The sequence below is a fragment of the Dipodomys spectabilis genome, unplaced genomic scaffold (genome assembly GCF_019054845.1).
Source record: "Dipodomys spectabilis isolate Male_0828 unplaced genomic scaffold, ASM1905484v1 ptg000136l, whole genome shotgun sequence".
In the NCBI taxonomy this organism is placed as follows: Eukaryota; Metazoa; Chordata; class Mammalia; order Rodentia; family Heteromyidae; genus Dipodomys; species Dipodomys spectabilis.
Genome location: NW_024870813.1, coordinates 861,729 through 882,171, shown reverse-complemented (window position 1 = coordinate 882,171; position 20,443 = coordinate 861,729). Strand labels below are relative to the sequence as shown.

The 20,443-nt window shown below is 47.0% G+C and overlaps 1 protein-coding gene across 1 annotated transcript; it reads right to left on the bottom strand.

The window, feature by feature from the left end:
* Nucleotides 1-276: 276 nt before the first annotated feature.
* LOC122116542 (annexin A8) lies at nucleotides 277-19,702 on the bottom strand. Its single transcript, XM_042690263.1, has 12 exons — nucleotides 19,619-19,702; nucleotides 14,656-14,746; nucleotides 13,518-13,612; nucleotides 11,031-11,144; nucleotides 10,257-10,347; nucleotides 8,088-8,167; nucleotides 7,523-7,582; nucleotides 6,750-6,843; nucleotides 6,494-6,589; nucleotides 4,453-4,511; nucleotides 2,564-2,686; nucleotides 277-1,167 (listed from the first exon to the last, which is right to left on the bottom strand). Exons 1-12 carry the CDS (start codon nucleotides 19,637-19,639, stop codon nucleotides 1,108-1,110), a joined length of 984 nt encoding a protein of 327 aa, XP_042546197.1. The 5' UTR covers nucleotides 19,640-19,702; the 3' UTR covers nucleotides 277-1,107.
* Between the last annotated feature and the right edge of the window lie 741 nt (nucleotides 19,703-20,443).

Sequence of the window (20,443 nt, the reverse complement as noted above, 5' to 3'; positions counted from 1 at the left end):
GGCCCTTTTCCTTGAGAATGGGGTGGCTTGTGATATTTTTGATCAATAGAGTTAGGAGGAAGTGGTGCCATGTGACTCCTGGTTGACTCAAAGACTCCTACAAGTCCACTGGGAAACCATGGCAACCTGAGCTTTGGCTCAAGTGGTAGAATGCCAGCCTTGAGCGGAAAAGCTAAGGAACAGTGCCTAGGCCTTGAGTTCAAATCCCAGTACCACTGAACACATGTGCACATACCCACACTCATATCTTGACACTTTTTGTAAGTATACATGTTTATTAACTCGGAAAACCCAACACATAAGAAGACTTCCATCAGCTTCTCCATTATCCAGGCTCTAAGGGCATGAAATCAGGGTGAAAGTCATGGAATTAGGATGAGAGTTTTGCTCAGGGCTGGGCACTTCCCTGTGTTTCATGCTTCATAATGGAAGGAAAGAACACTGATTGGATCAGGGACTAGGTCTGAGCCTTGAAGACCTGGTGTAATTACTTTGTTATGGTTTTCCAAAGAGGATGGTTGAAGGTTGTAGACTTGCCAATTGGCACCTATGGGTCCCTTTTTAGTTGCTCACAGGCTTGTGCCTCAAACCAAAGCTCTCTCTTGAGCTTCTTATTGGTTGCCCAATAAGGAAGCCTATTGTCTGAGACACGTGTTAGATATCCTATATTCATTCCTTGGATCCGGCCATCCTCCCCAGACTCCTCCCTCCTTCCTCCCAGACCCTGATTCAGTAGATGGGGCAAGGCTAAGGTATATCTGTATAACCTGTGCTCAGATGATTCTGTGCCAATGAAAAGTTCCTATCTGGAGAGGAAGAGATGACCTCTGACCTCTTGCAGGTCCCTTCATGTGGACTTATTTGTTCTAGAGGTATGCTCAGGTTGCACACGTATCCTGAAATGACCTGGGGAATGGTGGAAGAAGAGGAGCCCAGGGTAGTTTCACCCTCTGGGTCAAAAACATTGTCTGAAGAGCCCTTGAAACTGGGAGCTGGAAGACTAAAAGACTACTGAAGTTCCCACCCCCCACCCCACCCATGGCCAAGGTCATACAAGCAGGGCCCTGGAGACTCCAGTTTCTTGGCTTCTGTGCTCATTTGGTGCGTTCATGAGTCACTACCCACCAGGCTCAGGAGGGCATTCTTGTAGTCACCACTGGTGTCATCCTGGGGGAAGAAGGCATGGGATTCAAAAGGAGTGTTTATGACCCTGTCCAGCTCATCAGGAGGAGCAGCTGTTGTTATAAATGCTGAGTTATGCTTCTTGGGAGGGGCCTGTCTCTTCATGGCCTCACTTAGAACCCAGATGTGCTCAGCCATTCACTTATTTATTTGGTGCCAGCATTGGGGCTTGAATTCGGGGTCTCTTACTCTCACTTTCTTACTCAAGACTGGCTTTACAATCTAGGAGTTGTTGGTTACTTGAAGGTAAGAGTCTCGTGTCTTTCCTGCCTAGGGTGGCTTTGATCAGCAGAGATCCTCAGATCTTAGCCTTCTCAGTAGCTACTATTCACTTATTCAGCCATTTACCTATTGAGCATGGACCAACATGTCTTCAAGACCTGTGATTGCAATTCAAGGAGCTGAGGCTGAACGTAGGGAGCCTGGAGCCACACTGGGAGGCAGGGCTGTGGGGTAGAGATGGCTACTGACTGTTCACTTCTGTAGGATCTGTTCTGTGGTCTATGAAGTGTTGCAGAGATGTGAGGCATGGATGGTGATGGGAAGTGGAGTTGCCTACTTAGCAGTTGGCTCAGGTCAGGGATCCAGCAGTGTTTGTCCCCCAACAAGATGAGTTCCACAGTGCTGATGGCTGGACCCATTTCTTAGTCATTGGTAGGTCCCAACAGGACTGGCACACAGCCAGAGGGAAAACACAAGGCCAAATCATGAAGCTCCCTTTTGGTATGGTTGAGGAAAACGGGCTCAAGAGAGGGGAGTGGGTTCATCCAATGCCCTGGGTGCTAAGGGGTGGGGCTTATTCCACCTTGCCCTCAAACAGGTTAGGCCTCATGGGAATTAGTGATTCTTTAACAATTTAGATTTTTTTTCCCTGAAATCTTGTTGATTTTTAATGGCGTCTTAAAATTTTCTCTCTCCTTTTTTAAAAATTGGAATCATCTTGTCTGCTTTATCTAACCTGTGGATCATAAATGGAGCTTTTCACTTTTCAATCCGGGACCTTGAACTCAGGGCCTGGGCACTGTCCCTGAGCTTTTGTGCTCCAGGATAGTTATCTACTGCTATGAGCCACAGCTCCATTTACAGCTTTTTGGTGGCTAATTGGAGATAAGAGACACACAAACTTTCCTGTCCCTACTAGGTTCAAACTGATCTCAGCCTCTTGGGTAGCTAGGATAATAGGTATGAGCCACTGATGGCTGGCTTTTTTCCTTTTTTTTTTGGACAATACTAGACTCTAAAATCAAACTTGCTAAGTGCTAGCAGACTTCCAGATAACAAGTAGCCAAAGTTCTAGAATCCTCCAATGAACTTGGAGAGAAATAGCTCTTTTGACAATTAATGCAAATTAAGACCTTGGGATGGGGAAAGCATGGCTTACCGCGATCATGCTGCTAAGAGTCTTGCCATACATCTTCTGGAATTGACCTTTGATAAGATTTAAGTCAATCTCACTCCTGGAAACGATGTTCCTTATCAGAGTCCCATCGCGTGTTCCTGCTCCCTAGACAAGACAGCATCAATCAACCACCACATCTCCTCTTTCCTAGGTATTTCTGGGGTGATAGGTAAAACTGTATGATTGAGTTCTGGGGATTTCTAGAGGGAAGTAGGTGGATGAACCTCTGCTTCAGAGAAGAAAGCACTAAAGATGCTTTGGTGGCCCAGTGTTTGCGTTCCCTCCATATCTTCTTATTACTCTGTCTCTTTCCTTATTAAAGCCAAATGCTCTACCTTGTAATGCTTGTTTGTTGTACCATGTCAAATTCTGGACACAAAGTACTGACCTGGGAAGAAGATGCCTCCCTGGAGCAGCAATGTCACCCTCCTGCCCTTTTTCATCTCTGATTGGCTTTTTTTTTGCATATGTGTGTGCTGGTACTAGAACTTGAACTTGAGGCCTGAGCACTGTCCCTGGGTTGTTTTGCTCAAGGCTAGTGCTCTACTATATGAGCCACCACTCTACTTCCAGCTTTTTGTGGTTAATTTGAGACAAGAGTCTCATGGACTTTCCTTGCCTGGGCTGGCTTTAAACAGTGATCTTCAGATCTCAGTCTCCTGAGTAGCTAGAATTACAGATGTGAGCCACTGGCACCTGACCCTCCTTTTTTTTGGTACTTATACAAGGGCTTGAACTCGGGACCTGTGCATTGGCCCTTAACTTTTTACTCAAGACTTTATCTCCTACCGCTTGAGCTACACCTCTATTTATGGCTTTTTGCTGGTTAATCGAGAGAAAAGTCTCATGTCTTTCCTGATCCAGCTGGCTTTGAATCATAATCCTCATATTTCAGACTCCTGGGTAGCTAGGATAAGAGGTGAGAGCCACTAGAGGGTGGCTCTGATCAATCATGTGTCAAATGGAGCCTCATGGCCAAGGGAATTCCTGCCCTCTCTCATTTCTGGTGCAGACATGGCTAGAGGGCTTGGGGTTGCTAGCATGGTTCTGTTTCAGGTAATGCAAACCATTATAAAGTGGGCATTTAATTTAGTCTCAGGAAACTGAATGCGTTCCAGATACCAGAATCTCTACCTGCTGAGTGCTATGGGCACCGGCTTTTGCACATAGGGCTGCCTTTTACACAACAGGAAGTATGAGGTTTGCACCTGAGCATAGGTAGGAGCTGCTACTCCCTGAGCTGGTCTGCGTGTGACTTCCAGCAACAGTCCACCCCCTCCCAACACCAGGCCAAGTAGTGCCAGGAAAAGCACAATCAGATGGACTTGGATTCAAGTTGCAGCTCTGTTGTTTAGCAACTGAGTGACCTTGAATCTGGGCCTTAATTTCACCATCACTAGAAGTTACCACACAGGTTCTCAATATTGTTGTAAAAGTTCAGTGTATCGGAGCATCCAGGGCTCAGGCTTGGATTCAAGCTACTCAGGAGGCTGAGATCTGAGGATCATAGTTCCAATCCAGTGTGGGCAGGAAAATCTGTGAGACTCTTATTTCAAGGTAACCACCAATAAGCTGGAAGTGGAGCTGTGGCTCAAGTGGCAGAGCACTAGCCTTGAACACAAAAGCTTAGGATCAGTGTCCAGGCTTCAAGCTCCAGGAATGGTGCACACATGTAACTCCTTGCCTAAATTCACCTTCTAGAAGGTGTGTCTTCCTTGCCGAGGCTCAGTTTTCCCTCTGAAAACTAAAGCCTTTCTGATGGCAGAAGAAGTCAGGACCAGAGGAACTCGAGGCAGCCATGGCCTCTGAACTTCTTAGCAGGTGGTGTGACACAGGACTGATGGTAAGGGAGGCAGTAGACAGAACTTTACCTTCATGGCATAGTAGAGTCGCTCAGCAAAGTAGCCATGGAGGTTCCGCGTGCATTTCACTGATAAACACAAAAGCTCTGTTAATATCTGAAGGTTGTAGGTGGAATTGTCTACATCTTTAGTTATTTATGTCTCATTGCAGGTCTGAAAGGTTAGCATTGGGTAAGGCTAGGCACATTTTTTTGTGCCTACTTCCAAAATGGAGGCTTTGTGTTCAAGTGGGTGGGAACAGGGAAGAGAGCCTAGGTCACTGGGCTCAGCCCTAAAAGTCCAGAACAGGCAGGCTAAAGGGCAGAATGTGAAACACACTGAAAGCCTGTAGGACACATCGGTAGCCATCAGCTCAGGCCCATCAGAGGACTGCTCAGACCCACCAGGACAGCCTCTGAGCAAACTCCACAAGACACCACCATGAATCCTACCACCCAGTGGCATAGAGGGGTCACAGCATGATGGTCACAGGCCTCAGAGTACCCTCTGAACCAGGAACTCTGCATTTTGAAATCCCAAGAGGAGCTTGGTCCTAGCAACTAAGGCACCCAGGGGACCTGCTCTATCTAGCAGGACCTCTACTTGTTATTCCATGCATGTTCCTTTCCCGACTGGTGCTTCAGAGGCCTGGCACTCACCTGGGGCAGTGGCATGTTAACATAGAACTTTACAGGAGCCTGGGTTTTGAGGAAGGTCGACGTGTATTTACACTCTGTCTCCAGGGTGCTGTGTGACTTTATTCTCAACCTTCAGAGACTAAGGAGACTTTAAGGAGAAGTGTTAGCACCATGAGGCCCTGCATACCTTTGCTGTTTGGGTGTTATTACCTAGGATCTGGGGGTAGACTTGAGCGGCTAAGGTTAGAGCAAGGGTGGTCAGATGCTCCAACATAGACTGGCTTTTGTCTCTATTAAGTGCTCAGGTCTCACACAGTAGGGAGTTCCCTAAATGCTAAGATCTCTACAGAGGCAACCTGGACTGGAGGTGAGCACACAGCCCGAAAGCCTTCACCTCAGCTCCAGGATCTGAGGGCCTAGAGGAAAGGCCCCTCTGTCTGGGCTTCTGTGTAAAGGTCCCAACTCCGCACTGACTCTCCATTATGATCTCAGCTCTGGACTCCAGATGCACTCTAGAATGGGTCTTCCAAAGTAAACCCAGCCTCCTGCAATGAGGGGGAGGTTCACAGTGTTCCTAGGGTCAGATCATCAACTTCTCCATTGGGACTCAAGCCATAGACCACCATTTATTCGACTGGCATCTGAGGCAAGGGCGATGTAGCTTTGTGCAGGGTAACACTGTTAGACCACAGTGCTTCCTATATGGCTGTCATGGGCCAAGGGCCTGGACCTGGTGTCATGAATACACACACACACACACACACACACACACACACACACACACACATCGTCTTATGAAGACACACAATCTCTCACACACATAAACACATTGCTTAACACCTACACAGGCACACACATTGTCTAATACATATTCACACACATACACACATACCCACATATACATAAACATATTGTCTCCACACACACATAAAACATACATAAACATATTGTCTCCAACACATCTGTATCCACACAGGGTAATACACACTCACATACATAGAAACATTGTTTCCCTAATATATACACCCATATTAACACACTCACACAATATACACATGAACACCTTGTCTCTAACACACACATGTACACACACACACACAATCTAACACATACAATATAAGGATGTGTAACACCCATCCGTGCACACACACTGTCTCTCTTCTCTCTAACACACACTCACACCCACATGCATACACACACTCACACAACCCTCATGATCACACAGGCAGTACAGAGAACAGTCCCAGCAGGACACTCTGAATCTCTAGAGGTGGAATTGTCCCAGGGCCCTTGGCTAAGGGGTACAAGCTGAGAGTTTTGGTGCAGAAGGAGTTTCCTTGCAAATGAACTGGATCCTTATCAATTGGAACCAATCACTTGGATCACCTCTGTGAGCTGGTGAACATATGCATGTGAAAGTATGTGTCTCTTACCCACAGTGAGCATGGCCTCCTCCAGGGAGCCGTGGGTCTCACTCTTGATACTGTCCTCAATGCTCTTGTTGGCGATTCTCTCATATTCCTCAAACACTGTGGGAGATAACTCAATTTAGGGATGTGTAGATTATAGACTGCAGCTCAATGTAGCACCTCTGCCTCCCTCTTGGCAATCAGAGGAAGGGTCCAGGGCTCCTCAGCTTTCTCTCCCACTCTAAGAGTGTTCCCTGGCCTTGTCTGGCTCTGCCCCTACCTCTCATCAGGTGGGTGGCACTGCGGGTACACAGGATGGTAATGAATTTCATCTCGTCGGTTCCTCGGATCTTCTCGCCTGCTGCATACAGATCCTAGGATCAGGAAAACTACAAGTTGGTGAAGGAGACAAAGGAAGTGAGGAACAGTACCTAGAACCCTAGAGCTTGGGGTCAGCCTCTGTCTACTCAGCCAGGACAGCTTTTTTTTTTTTTTTTGACTGTGCATACAGCCCTGAGCTCCTTCTTCTTCAATAGCTCTGGCTTACGGAAGTGGTGCTGTGGCTCAAGTGGTAGAGCGCTAGCCTTGAGCTGAAGAGCTGAGGGACAGTGCCCGGGCCCAGAGTTCAGGGCCCACGACCGGACCCCCCCCAAAAAATAGCTCTGGCTTAGACGCTCTGCTCTGCACTTGGACCAAACTACTTTAGGAAATGCTCCTCTAACCCTCACCTCTGGGAATACTGAGCACCAAGCACTCCACTAGTAGACAGACAGACATAGACAAACACATATGCAAGTATCACTCTGGACCTAACTCCCCTAGGAATGTAGGCCCATCCTGCTACAATAGCTTCCTCACCCCCTCGGGCCTCCCTTCCCTTCTCTGAGTGTCCCCAATACCCTCTCTTTCCTCCTCAGACACCACAAAGCAAAAGTCTGCAGGGTTCTTAGCCAGGCTTGATCTATGTCAAAGAAAGTCCTGAGTAGGTGGACTAGTGAGGCTTCCAGGAGTCAGACCTCAAGTCCAGATGGCAGGGGTAGGGCACAGACTCACCTGTGCATCTTGGAGGGCCAGTCCTGGGTCCACAAAGCCACTTAGATTATCCCTGCTGCCCTAGAAACAGAAGAGATGGCTCTGTAAGATAGGACAGCAGGTCAGAGCACAAGAGGCTGAAAAGACAGTGGGATTTAGAGAGGTGTCAGAGCAAAGCTGTCATTTTTGGCCATGGGGCCTTGAGCAAGTTGGTTATCCTCCTCAAGCCTCAGTTTTCTCATAGGTACACTGGGAGTAGGAAGGCTCTCTCATTGGGATTGGGGAGGCCAAGGGTCTGGTGTAGGGCATGCATGAGGGACCCATTCAACGATGGGATGCTCTCCTCTTCTTTCCTAGATGCTTCATCTGGCTGAGCCTGAAGAGGAGTGGGGCTCCACAGTGAGAACCCTTCCATCATCAGACACAGCTGATGTAAACAAACCACTGTGTTTTTCAATGTCCCAGTCCCTACTCCACTGGACCAGCTTAAGGCCTGCTCCCTGAGGTCAGCTTAAGGCCTGCTCCCTGAGGTGGAGCTGTTGAGATCTTCAAGTCACAGAACCCCAAGGAGCCTGGACTGTAATACCTGTAAGAGGCACACCAGGATGCGCTCTAGGTAGCCACTCGTGTCTGCTTGGATGTCTTCCTCCAGGCTGGACCCATAGTCTGCAGGGAAACAAGCCCATAAGGTAAAGGGGTTGACCTAGGAATTGATCCAAAGGCCCTATTTTCCAGACTCTTCTACTCAAGTCTTTTAGGAAGGCCAAGACATTGATCCTCCCATTTCTGGGAGTACTGAGCACCCAGCACTCCACCAGCAAACAGATATACAGAGATCTGGACATGTACATCTCACCCTGTACCCATATATGCAGGCCACTCATGCCTCACAGAACTTCCCATACCTTAGGTCTCTCTTTTCTTCTTCTGAATCTCCATGACACTTTTTTCCTCAGATGCCACAGAGTGGGGACCTGGTCTTGACACAATGTCAAGGTGACAGATTCGTCACCTGGGTGTTCATGCAGAACCAAGATTGACATGACACTCAAGGCATAGAAATGGGCTAGGCCAGAGAGCCAAGGTAGGGGCTACCAGTGGGGCTCCATATCATTGTCAAGTTTGGCAAAACCAAAGCCAACAGACAAACTTGCCACCACGTCCACAGCATAGAGGACTAGTTGACTTTGCTTGATTTGTAACCTGTGACTATGAAGAACAGCTGGACAGTGGTCTATGCTCTCCACACAATGGGGTCCTACACTGATCTGAAAGATTACAAGTCAATACACAACAAAGCCACTTGCACAACCATCTTCATTACTGTACTACTCGCCATAGCCAAGTTAGGGTAATAGTCTAGATGCCCTTCAATGGATGAATGGATCAAGAAAATGTGGTAGATATATACTATGGAATTTTATTCATCCATCAAAAAGGATAATATTATATCATTTGTAGAGAAATAGATGGATCTGGAGAAAATGATGTTCAGTGAAGTAAGTCAGGCTCAGGGAGACTGCTTTCTCTCTTAATGAGGAAGTTAAATCTAATTTGTAAATATATATGTAAATATATAAGGTTACATGTACATGTGTGATATTTAAGGGGAAGATTCCAATGGTGTAATTCCTTTGAACAGTTAACTTACAACTAACAAAATGAATACCAAGGAGCTGCAATTTGAGGCTTCAGAGGGGTTGAGGTAAGGGGAGACAAATGGAGAGAGAGAGTAGGAGAATTCAGTCATACTATTTAATGTATGTATGTAGAAATAGAGCTAGGAAAATTGAGGGCATGGTGGGGTTGGGAATGATGAAAGGGGTGACATTGTTAAAGATGTCTCATACCATGAGCTGACATGTTGAATTGAAACCCCTTTGTACAACTTGTGGGAAAAGCCATCTTTTTATTTTTTAATCCAAGTGGGTCTTTTCTGTCAAAATGGGTTGCTTCCTTTCTGTCAATCCTGTGAGAACTGTTTTTCTGAAAAGTTCCTTCTTTGGCTAGGTAGCTTGGACCTTGTTGATTAAATTTTAGTTAAGTCCTTTTCCTGCTACATTATTAACTAATTAATACCTTAATTAATCAATATCAATTAATATCTTAATTAAGATATTCTGTTACAAAGCTCACAGAATTTTAGTTACATCTTGTCCCTGTTAAATAAGCTACATCCTTTTGCAGGTTGTGGATCTGAGCTCAGTCAATCTGAGCAAGGAGGTGGGGCCTGCTGTGTTAGGGATAAAAAGGGAGCAGCCTGGTGGCTCTGTGTGCTTCTTTGCCATATTTTCCAAATAAGGGTTCACCCTCTACAAATGTAAACTTTGCCGTGTCCAGCTCATTTCTATATGTCATCCCAGTATCCTGAAGACATATCTAACAAACTAATTAAAGATAATAAAAAAAGAAATAACAGCAACAACAAAGACCCAGTGGGGCCCTAGATGATGACCCTCTGCAGTCTGTGAACACCCAAGAAGGAGCCAGCCTGTTTGCTTCTGGTACAGCCAGAAATCTGAGTTGGGCACATGCCCGCTCTTCTCAGCAGCATATTTGAGATTGGGTCTGAATCACATCTGAGCTGGCACACACAGGTGCTCAGCATGTCCGTGTGGAAGGCCTTTCTAATGGGGCCCAGTTCCCTTGGGAACTGCGTGACCCTTCTTCCCTGTCAGGCTGCCAAAACCCATGCCAGTCCCAAGCAAGACTTTAACTCAGGCCCCAGCTCCCCTCCACCTTGATAGCCCCTTACCTTCCTCATAGGCCTTCATGATCTCCTGTAGCTGGTGTTTGGTCCTGGAGGCTAGGATCTCAATGATGACTCCCTCTTTGGTTCCTAAGCCCTGGAGACAGAAACCTGTGCTGGAGTGTTCTGCCTGTGCGTGAAATTCCACTCTATCCCTCTTCCCAAGCCTCAGCAAACATTGGCATGACTCGAATGGGGCTTTTGTTGGGGGGATGTTCCTGAAGAAACCTGTTAGGGAAAGCTCTACCTCAACTCCCCCTCTTTAGCTGGGTGGTCTCATCTGGGGGTGGGGTGGGCTCTAACCTGTCTAGCTTAAGTATTTTGATTTACAAATGAGGATAATAAGCATCTCTATCCTGATGTATGCAAGTACCTGGCCTCCCTCACATAGAAATAATAGTGAAATAATCACTCTCCTGGCTCCTACATCCTTTCTAATCTACAAAAGCAAAGGGATTGGTAGGGAGTAAAGAGGATCTGGGAGGGTCTGGGAGATCATGCATGGAACTGTAGATGTGAATTTCTATATTTCTCTTTTCTGGGGTAGTACTGGGATTTGAACTCAGGGCTTGAGACTTGCTAGGTTGGTATGATACCCTTGAGCCATATATCTATCACTCAGAGATAGGTTTCTAACTTTACTGTATACCTGGTCTAATCCCATTCTGAGACATAACCGACTTGGGCTTCATTATAGCCAGTCAATCCGGGGTTTGGATGACTGTCTGAGTAGTAGGTGGTAAGCTCACTGGGTTCAGCCGTGGGGAATCATGCACTTACCTTCATGGCATCGTGTAGCTCTTTGGCCTCATATCTATATGGTGGGTACATGAGGGCCACGATGAGTCTCTCGAGCTTGCCACTCAGCTCTGACTTCAAGGTCTCAGTGAGGTCCTAAGGAAAGAACAAGGGAAGATAGGATGAGTTGGCTGTCCTTTAGGTCCACAGGAGTGCCCAGGAGTTCAAGCTACATGCCCTCATGGCCTCTGCCACGTGCTGGCTACTGTTTCTTAAATCAGCTGCCCAGTCTCTCTAAACATGAAGAAGAAGGAGTAGGAGAAAATTGTACCATTGCTTAGGGAGTGATGGATCGATGCGTGACTTAACTCAACATGTAAGCAGTGCTGGGCACATTCGAGGCTCACAGGAGACTGTACAGTCCTGTGGGAGGCCGTATGGTGCTCAGCACACCAATGAATACCTGCCATGTGCCATGGAGGCACTCAGTGAAGAGTGGGAGGGAGGGAGGAAGCAAAAAAAGGAAGAGAGGTAAAATGGAATGAAAGGAGGGAAAAAGGAAGGAAGGAAGGAAAAAAGGAAGGGAGGGAAGGAGTAATGGAGAGAGGGAAGAAAGGTGAAGGAAGGAAAAGAGAAAGGGAGAGAGAGGGAGGGAGGCAAGAAAGAAAGAAAGAAAGAAAAATGGAGAGTGGGAAGGAGGAAGGAAGCAAAGACAGAAGGAAGGTAGAAAGGGATGAAAGGAAGGAGAAAGGAAAGGAAGAAAGGGAGGAAAGAGGAAGGAGAAAGGGAGGAAAAGAGGAAGGAAGAAAGTGAGGAAAGACAGAAGGAAGAAAGGGAGGAAAGGAGAGAGAGAAGAAGAAAAGGAAAGAAGGAAAGGTTATATCTCAGCATATCTCTTTTTAAGGATTTGTGTCCAAAGAATCACCTGGCCATATCGAGCTATCTGCAGAGAGCAACAGAGACCAAGGACTTTGTCATCCTGGATTTAAATCCCAACTTTATTGCTTATAGGCTTTGGGACCGTGGGTAACTCACTCAGTTTTCTCTGAACATCGGTTTCTCCAAGTGTTGAATTTGGAGAATAACAAATAGCTCTGAGGATTAAGAAAGAGGAATAGTAAAAATTTATATTGATTTTTTTTTTCTCCAAAGGGATGTAATTAATCTTTCAGAGTTTGATCCAATGCTGCTTTCTCCTCCTACTCTTCTTTTTCTTTCTTTTCTTTCTTTCTTTCCCTCTTTCTTTCTTTCTTTCTCTCTTTCTCTTTTTCTCCCTCCCTTCCTTCCTTCTTTCTTTCCTTCCTTTCTTTTCTTTCTTCCTTTCTTTTCTTTCTTTCTTCCTTCCTTCCTTTCTTTCTTTCTTTCTTCCTTTCTTTCTCTTTCTTCTTTCTTTCTTTCTTTCTCTCTCTCCTTCCTTCCTTCTTTCGTTCCTTCCTTCCTGCTTTCCTTTCTTTTCTTTCTTCCTCCCTCCTCCTCCCCTGCCCCCGACCTTCTCCTCCTCCTCTTCCTCCTTCTCCTCTTCCTCCTCCTCCTCCTTGATCTCTTCCTCCTCCTTCTCTTCCTCTTTTTCCTCCTTCATGCTAGTACTAGGGCTTGAACTCAGTGCCTGAACACTGTCCCTTAGCTTTTTGACTCAAGGCTGGAGTCTACTATTTGAGCCACAGCTACTTTTGGCTTTTTGATGTTTAATTGGAGAAAAAAGTCTCATGGATTTTTCTGCTTGTGCTGGCTTGGAACCATGACTCAAATCTCAGCATCTTGAGTTGCTGAGATTACAGGCATGAGGCACTTGCATTTGTTTTTATGTTCTGTGAGCAACTCTAAATGTCTGGCTCTGCATTAGGGCAGGTAGAGTGCTTGTAGAGTTTCCTAGTTGGTGAAGAGATAAGGTAGAGTCAAAGTAGCTCTAACATGAGAGTATATGCCTATGCTGTGGAGGAGAAGGGGGTCAGGCCTTCATTGAAGGGGGTGTAGGAAAGAGCCTGAAGGCAGGAAATAGACCTTAGGTCAAAGGCTAACACTTTAACTATGAAGACCAGGGGATAGAGAAAGTTAAAGTGGAAGTGGGTCAGCTGAAGGCCAGCACCATACTGAAGTTCAGAAGTTATAAAAAGGTCTGCCAGATGAAACAGAAGTCAGTTCAACCTGAACTTCAGATGAATAAAGAGTAATAACTTTGCTGGGCACCAGTAGCTTATATGTGTAATCCTAACTACTCAGAAGGCTGAAATCTGAGGATCACAGTTCAAAGCCAGCCCTGGCAGGAAAGTCTGAGAGACTGTTATCAACCAGTAAGAAGCTGGAAGTGGAGCTATGGTGCAAATGGTAGTCTTACCTTTGAGCAAAAAGCTAGATCTCAAGCCCTGAGTTCAAGCCCTAGTATTGGCACACACACACACACACACACACAGGACTAATAGTTTCAGTGCATGAATGTCTCATATGCTTGTTTTCCAGTAGGGAGTTCAAAAGAAATGTTCATCCAGGGTGGAGCTGCCCCCAGGCTGCAACCCCCAGCATTCTCCTTACCTTGCCGAACTGAGCCTTGAAGGACTTGGCAATCTGCTGCCTCTGGGAATTGTTTCTCCGAGTGAGCACATCTATGATAGCCTGCTCGTTGGTCCCTACAGAGGTACACAGCATGAGTGTCCCTTCTCCTTCCAGGAGGATGGAGAGGACAAAGGAGGGGAGGGGACAGCTGCCTGGTAACTGAGCAGTGAGACCATTACCTGCACAACTCTAAAGGCCCAGATGATTTTCATGGTGTAAACAAAATGCTTAGAAAATCTATCTTCGCCCCCCTCCACCTCCCACCCATACGATGTCAGGTGTGACCCAGGTCCACTCTCACAGGGAAAGAATCTGACTTTCTCCCTGGACCTTTTGGAATTTGGCCAATTAAGTTTTCCCACCTGTCCCTCCTTTGTGCTGTTTATGGCTGGGGAAGGTCATGACAAAGAATCCAGACCAAAGGGTCTGAGATCCTTCCTGGTGGCTTGTCACCCAGCTGAGTGGTCGATCCTGTCAGGGTGGGAGGAGAACAGGGCTTGTGCTTGTGGGTGGAGCCATGCAAAAGGCTGGCATAGGCCATTCTTTTCTCTCTCCATCATGTGGAGGGTAGCATTGGGTAGACACTGGAGGCAGGAAGGAAGTGGGGTCTCTGGCCAGCCACCATGGGAGGCCGAACCACTCATGCAGCTGATGTCTCATAGGCCTGTGTATAGCTCTATAGAACTCCTGTATTCTGTGCCAGGCCCTGCACCAAATCCTGCCCAGATGGACACAGCAGATGGCTGTCCCTATTTCTCTTTTATTATCCCAAGAAGGAATGGTCACCCACCCCTGGGTCTGTGTGATGGTCTGGGTAAAGAAATCACTCTCAGGGGGGTGGGGGGAGGATGGGAAGGGGAAACAAAGGAGGAGGCTACAATGTTTGATAAGAAATGTACTCATCTTGCCCATGTAATTGTACCCCATCTGTACAGTATTTTTATAATAATAATAAAAAAGAAATCACTCTCAGAGTAAAACAGGACCCTCTCCTCCCCCACTACTGACCCCCCCCCCCCGCCCCATTCCCGGCTGTCCCCTGACATCTGCTTTGCAGGATGGTGAACAAAGTCTTAGGCATAGCTCGCCAGTGCAAAGGATGCAGATGGTCACTCACCAATCCCCTTCATGGCTTTATAGAGGGTCTCTGCATCTGGGTCCGGGTTGAAGTGGGAGCTGCCCTTCACTGTGACGCCCTCCTGTTCAACCTGCAAGAGACCCAGGCCTACTCAATGCCAGAAAGCTCCAAGAGGGTAGGGCACCTTCCTGGCCATACCCTGTGCTTCTTTCCTGGGCATGGAGTCCAGTTAGGCCAATGGCTGGTCCCTCCAGCCCCTTGTCTAAGAAGCTGGAACAGCTCATGGGGATTAGAGGGTATGCAGAATGCGCTAAGGATGTGAAGCAAATCAGATGACCAAAGTACCTGGGCCCTTACTAAGGCATTCTTAGTGGCATGCTTAGTGGCTGCTTAGCTGGGTGCTCTGGGTAGTTTCCCAGAAGGGCCGGTAAAGGGTGGGAGGAGAAATGGATAAAAGCATTTAATTTGAGGGAGGCTCTGAGATCCCTCAAAAGGAAAGGAGTTCAGACTGGATTTCCACTCACCTCTTCACACCCAACTCTTGCATCATCAGCACCCATCTGTTTACTCACTCAGCCCCCGTCCAATCGTCTGCTCCTCCATTCCCCACCCAACTACGAAACCACTATGTCTATCCATTAATCCTGGCCTTGCTTTGCCCTGCCCAGCCCCGCCTTGCCCTGCCCTGCCTTGCCTACCCTCCTCCTTTCCTTTTTTCCTTGTGAACACTTACAAATGCATGAGGCTATCCATTAATCCATTTTCCTTCCCACTTTATCTCCCTACCTCTTTTTCCCTCTCTTCTTCCATTCATCCATCCATCCACCCATCTTCCCTTCCATCTAAGCCTCAAGTTAGAACCTGAAAAAAATGTAGCAAATTCTCATCCATGGTAAATTTGTAAGTCTTTTAATTCAATGCCTTAAACTGTTGCTTGTTTCTGTCAAGACTGGCATTTTAGCATGTGACCCCCACCTCAACTTCTGGTGTTTTCCTGGTTAATTGGAAATAAGAGTCTCATAAGGTGATCTTTTGATCTCCTTTGCTTGAATTTCAAAGTCAAAACATTGAAGCAGATACTCCTGTCTCATGTCTTAGCACCATGTTTTATAAGTCCTGTGGAAATTCCATGCAGGGAGCCAATGTGGGCTTTGACAATGCCCAGCTGGGCCCACACACAGATTGTTTGCCTGTGGAGTCACTAGATGCTGTAAGATGCTGTAAGATGTTGGCTGTTTGAGCATCCCCTCTGTGGGGTGCACTGAATGCCACAGGGAGCTCACTGCCTTTCCAGCAAGTCACCCTAGGTAAATGTTAATTCCCTATTTTACAAGCAAAGGAACTGGGCTTGGAGTCCCAGCTAGTAAATGGTGTGCTGGCATTTCATCCGTAGCTTGACTCAGGCACTGAGCTCCCCACCACTCCACTCTATTGATGAGCCAACCTCTCCCCACACATGGGGATTTCCTGGAATATTTCATTGGAGACAGCCTCACCCATAGGCATGCATGTCCAGGGAACTTTGACCCCTATCCTCAGTCAGTACCCAGGGGTCTGTGGGACTCAGTCACTGAAGAGCTAGCTCCCTTTCAGAGGCCACTGTTTCTTAGCAGCTCCCTGGGTGGCTCTGATGTGACTGTGTTGAGAAGCTCGTCTTACTTCCCATGCTGAAAAACAGATGTGATGGTGTTTGGAGAACCACAAGCAGGCTGGATATCTTCTGGGCTTGATATCTCCTGGAGAGGAGCTCCTAAGGTGTCTACTGACGTGCCCCTGCAGGTCTGCCTCAGACTCCTGACCAGACAACTCTAGGCAGGTGAGTCCAGACAAATACCTTTTTACTGGAAATGTGACTGATTCAGAGAGCCATCAACTCCTCATCTGGCCATTCTGTGATGGTCACAAGGGAACTCTTGCTCTCCATGTCACCAGCTGCCCAGCAAACCAAGAATGCCATTTGTGTGTGTGTGTGTGTGTGTGTGTGTGTGTGTGTGTGTGTGTGTGTGTGTGTGTGTGTGTGTGCTGGTCTTATTGCTTGAATTCAGGCTATTGTACTCAAGGCTAGTGGTCTATCACTTTGAGCCACAGCACCATTTTCAGCTTTTTGGTAGTTAATTGGAGATAAGAATCTTGAGGACTTTCCTACCCTTGCTGGCTTTGAACCACTATCTTCAGGTCTCAACCTCCTGAGTAGCTGGGATTACAGGTATGAGCCACTGACACCTGGCTTGGAATGCCTTTCTAAAGAGGGGCACAGAAGACACTTTCAACCTGACCACAGGGACCTCATCTCAAAGATGAGGCTTTTTCCATTCTCTCTTTTATTCCCTCCTCTATCCTGTTTCTGGTCCAGCTTTGTGCCCAGAGGGCATTTGGTTGTCATAAGGGTCTACTTATACTAGGAACAAATAGCTTTATGAAATTGCTTCTAGAAGAAGAGGTGTGGTTCAAGTGGAAGAACACTAGCCTTGAGCAAAACAGCCAAGGGAGAGCATGAGGCCCCGAGTTCAACACACAGACAGACACAGACACAGACACAGACACAGACACACACACACACACACACACACACACAAACACGCGCGCACAGAGATTGCTTCTTTCCCTAAGTAAATATATTTTTTGCCTTTAAAGAGTGCTTGGAGTCTCCTAAAGCTTTTATAATTTCATCAACTTATTGTTAAAGAAAATATAAGAGCTAAAATAAAATTTCTAAAATGAAATAAAAACAAGATTTACCTGTGACTTTTCTTCCCCAAGCCAGATCTCCCATAAGCCACAAAGGCCCAAGTCAGCAGGGTTTTGGCTTTCAAATCAGACTGTTCACACTGTACCTCTGATCTACCATTCAATAGTGTGATAACCTTGGCATTTATGTTGCCCACCAATGCCTCAGTTTCCTCATCTGTGCTTAAAAATACTGGGATCTGCCTTATAAAATTGCTATGAAAGAGGCAGGGCCACAGGCTCAAACTAGTGGCTCAGGAGGTTGAGATCTGAGGATCGCAGTTCAAAACCAGCCCAGGCAGGAAAGTCTGTGAGATTCTTATCTCCACTAAACTACCAAGAAAAAAAAAAAGCCAGAAGTGGAGCTGTGGGTTAAGTGGTAGAGCACTAGCTTGGAGCATACGAAGCTCAGGGACAGCACCCAGGTCCCAAGTTCAAGTGGCAGGATACACACAAGCATGCACGTGTACATGCGTACGTGCACATGCACACACACACACACACACACACACACACACACACACACATACACACATACACAGAAAATTGCTGTGGGGTACCTTGAGGGACATTCCCACACATAGAAGCTCAGCAAGGGCCTTCTTCCTTCTGCTAGTTTTGCCTTTTACCCTTACCTAAGGTACCCAAGGCCCAGAATCAGGTTGCTTCAGCATGTTCCTGACTTTGGAAACTGTGCCTGCCATGTGGCACTTGTTCCCAGAATCTGAGATGGCCCGGGAGGCTGTCATGGCTTCTCGTCCTGACTTGGCTGACATTTGCTTCTCTGAGGCCAGGATGACGGTTCTACTTCACTTTGGTCTCCAGTATGTCCTGCCTGTCCAGAGCCCTGCATGTCTTGTATCTAAGATCCCCTCCATGGGTGGTAACATTGTGACAGAGATTTCCTGAAGCTGGACACCATTGGTTTGCTCATTAAGGTGCACAGAGAGCCTGGGGGCAGACTGTGGAGATCAAATTCTTCCTAGCCTTTGTCGGAACCTAGGTAAGCCACTTGATGTCTCTGGTTTCATCCTCTGAAAATATAGCTATAATGAAGTAGAGCTGCCTGGGGAGGAGATGTACTTGTACCTGCCCAGGAGATGATCCAGCTTGTCTCTTTTGTCTAGCACAAACCCTGCTTTAGATAAGTCTCCTGAACATCTGCCAATGCAGTTGGGGATGTTAGGGTGTGGCCCTTCACAGCCTCTGGTCACTCTAGAAAATATGGATTCTAAATACACAAAACTTCTAAGGGCTAGATTGTCATGCTTACTAGCCTCTTTATGTTCACTCTTGAAAAATAAATGTCATTGATCCTTAGTGCCTGTCTACTCCCTCCGAATCATGGACATTGAGTGGTTCCCAATAGTAGCCCACTCACCAAGGCTACTCTCCAGCTCAAAACCCATTGCTTTTTTTTGTTCCAGTTTTAGGGTTTGAACTCAGGGCCTGGGTATTCTCCCTTAGCTTTCTTTCTTTCTTTTTTTGATCTATTCCTTAAAATTATTTAAATATAATTTTAGTGTTACTAAGCTGTGTACAGTGGAGTTACAATTTCATAAAATCCTTACCTATTTTGCTTAAGTACTCTACCACTTGAGCCACAACTTCGCTGCCAGCTTTTTGCTGTTTAATTGGAGATAAGAGTTTCACAGATTTGTCTGCCCAGTCTGGCTTCAAGGCATGATCCTCACATCTCAACTTCCTCTAGTATCTAAGAGTACAGGCATGAGCTCTCAGCTCCTAGCTTTCCCCATTGCTTTTATATTAAGCCTTAACTCCTCAGCTTGCTATGTGAGGGCTTTTAGGATCCATTCTGCCTGCTTCTCCTGGCCTGTATTCAAACCATCCAGTGCACGTAAGCCACGTCAGGTGATTTTCTTCCAGAGTCAAGTTCCCCACCCTTCTCTCGGTTCCATATATGATTTTCTCTGCAAGGAGAAATCTTCCGGGTCTCTTCCCCACTGCCCCCAAATCAGACACAATTGCACATGACACATTCACACATGGAGCTCAACCATAAGACCCCCTCCTTCAGTGGCCTGGCCCAGTAGGGCCCTTCCTTTGGACGGCTCTCACCCCAGGTCTAACTTTCAGCTTCCCAATTGCATTTCAAGACTTCTTCGTCAACTTCTTGTCCCATGGGCATTTTCTTCTCTGCTCCTCCCAGGGCTTGGCTCAGCAGATTCTACCTTTCTCTTCTCTCTCAGGTCCCCCCACTATCCATCACCCAACGTAGTACAGAAATACATCCCTTCTGCATGCCTCCACTTACCCAAGATTTCCACCAGGCCATCTTGCTCACTTTGTGGCTACCTTTCTCAGGAAGATGAAGAGACACTGGTTGCGTTCTGCTCTGCCTCTGAATGAGTCTGTCTGCACTTGAAGATCAGGCATCTGGGTGGGTGTGGTGGTGCAAGCAGGCCTCGCCCAGCCTCACCCCTGCCCTCCTCCCTTTCCTCTGGGTTCTTCTTGGCTCTGGGCTCCTCCTGTGGCTCCCAGGCCCCACCCAGGCACTGCCCAGGCCTGCCCTGGAGAATCACACCACTCACTGCAAAATGTTTGGGCGGTGGCTGTCCCACAGATTGGAAATTCTGAGGCGCCTTTGAGAGCTGACTTAGTAAACAGGGCTGCAGTTTCACAAGGGTTTTGCTAGATGTGGCTATGAAAGGAAGCACTCATGTGTCCCTTCCTGTATTCCAGTCTCTACCCGATGAACAGTCCAGTGAAGGACACGAGGAGACAGAAGCCTCCATTCATGGACACACTATCTGAATCCCTCTGCAATGATCTGTGGACTGTGTCACAGCCCCAGGAAATAGGTATGAGGTCTGTGAGCTTGAGTAGGAAACTAGCTCCAGCACATGGATGATTGGTCCAAATGACACACAGCATGTGCCACAGACTCAGTCCCTTAAGACCTCTTGGACTTATAGGCTTGCGCTCCACACTGGGCCCCAGACACACAGGCTGCCAACTGAAGGAGGAATCTTCCTATGAAGAGATTCATTTTTGATCCTCTGGGGTTTGCCTGCTTGCTTAGAATTTCCCCCCAGAATGACTCTTCTCATATCACCCCTTAACCCAGCCAACTCTACCC

Excerpts from the sequence above, each read along its gene's own strand:
- LOC122116542 (XM_042690263.1), bottom strand. The coding sequence starts at position 19,639 with ATGGCCTGGTGGAAATCTTGG. Across the intron at positions 6,844-7,522 it reads TGGCCCTCCAAGATGCACAG|GATCTGTATGCAGCAGGCGA; the intron begins GTGAGTCTGTGC and ends TCCTGATCCTAG. Across the intron at positions 6,590-6,749 it reads TGCCACCCACCTGATGAGAG|TGTTTGAGGAATATGAGAGA; the intron begins GTAGGGGCAGAG and ends TATCTCCCACAG.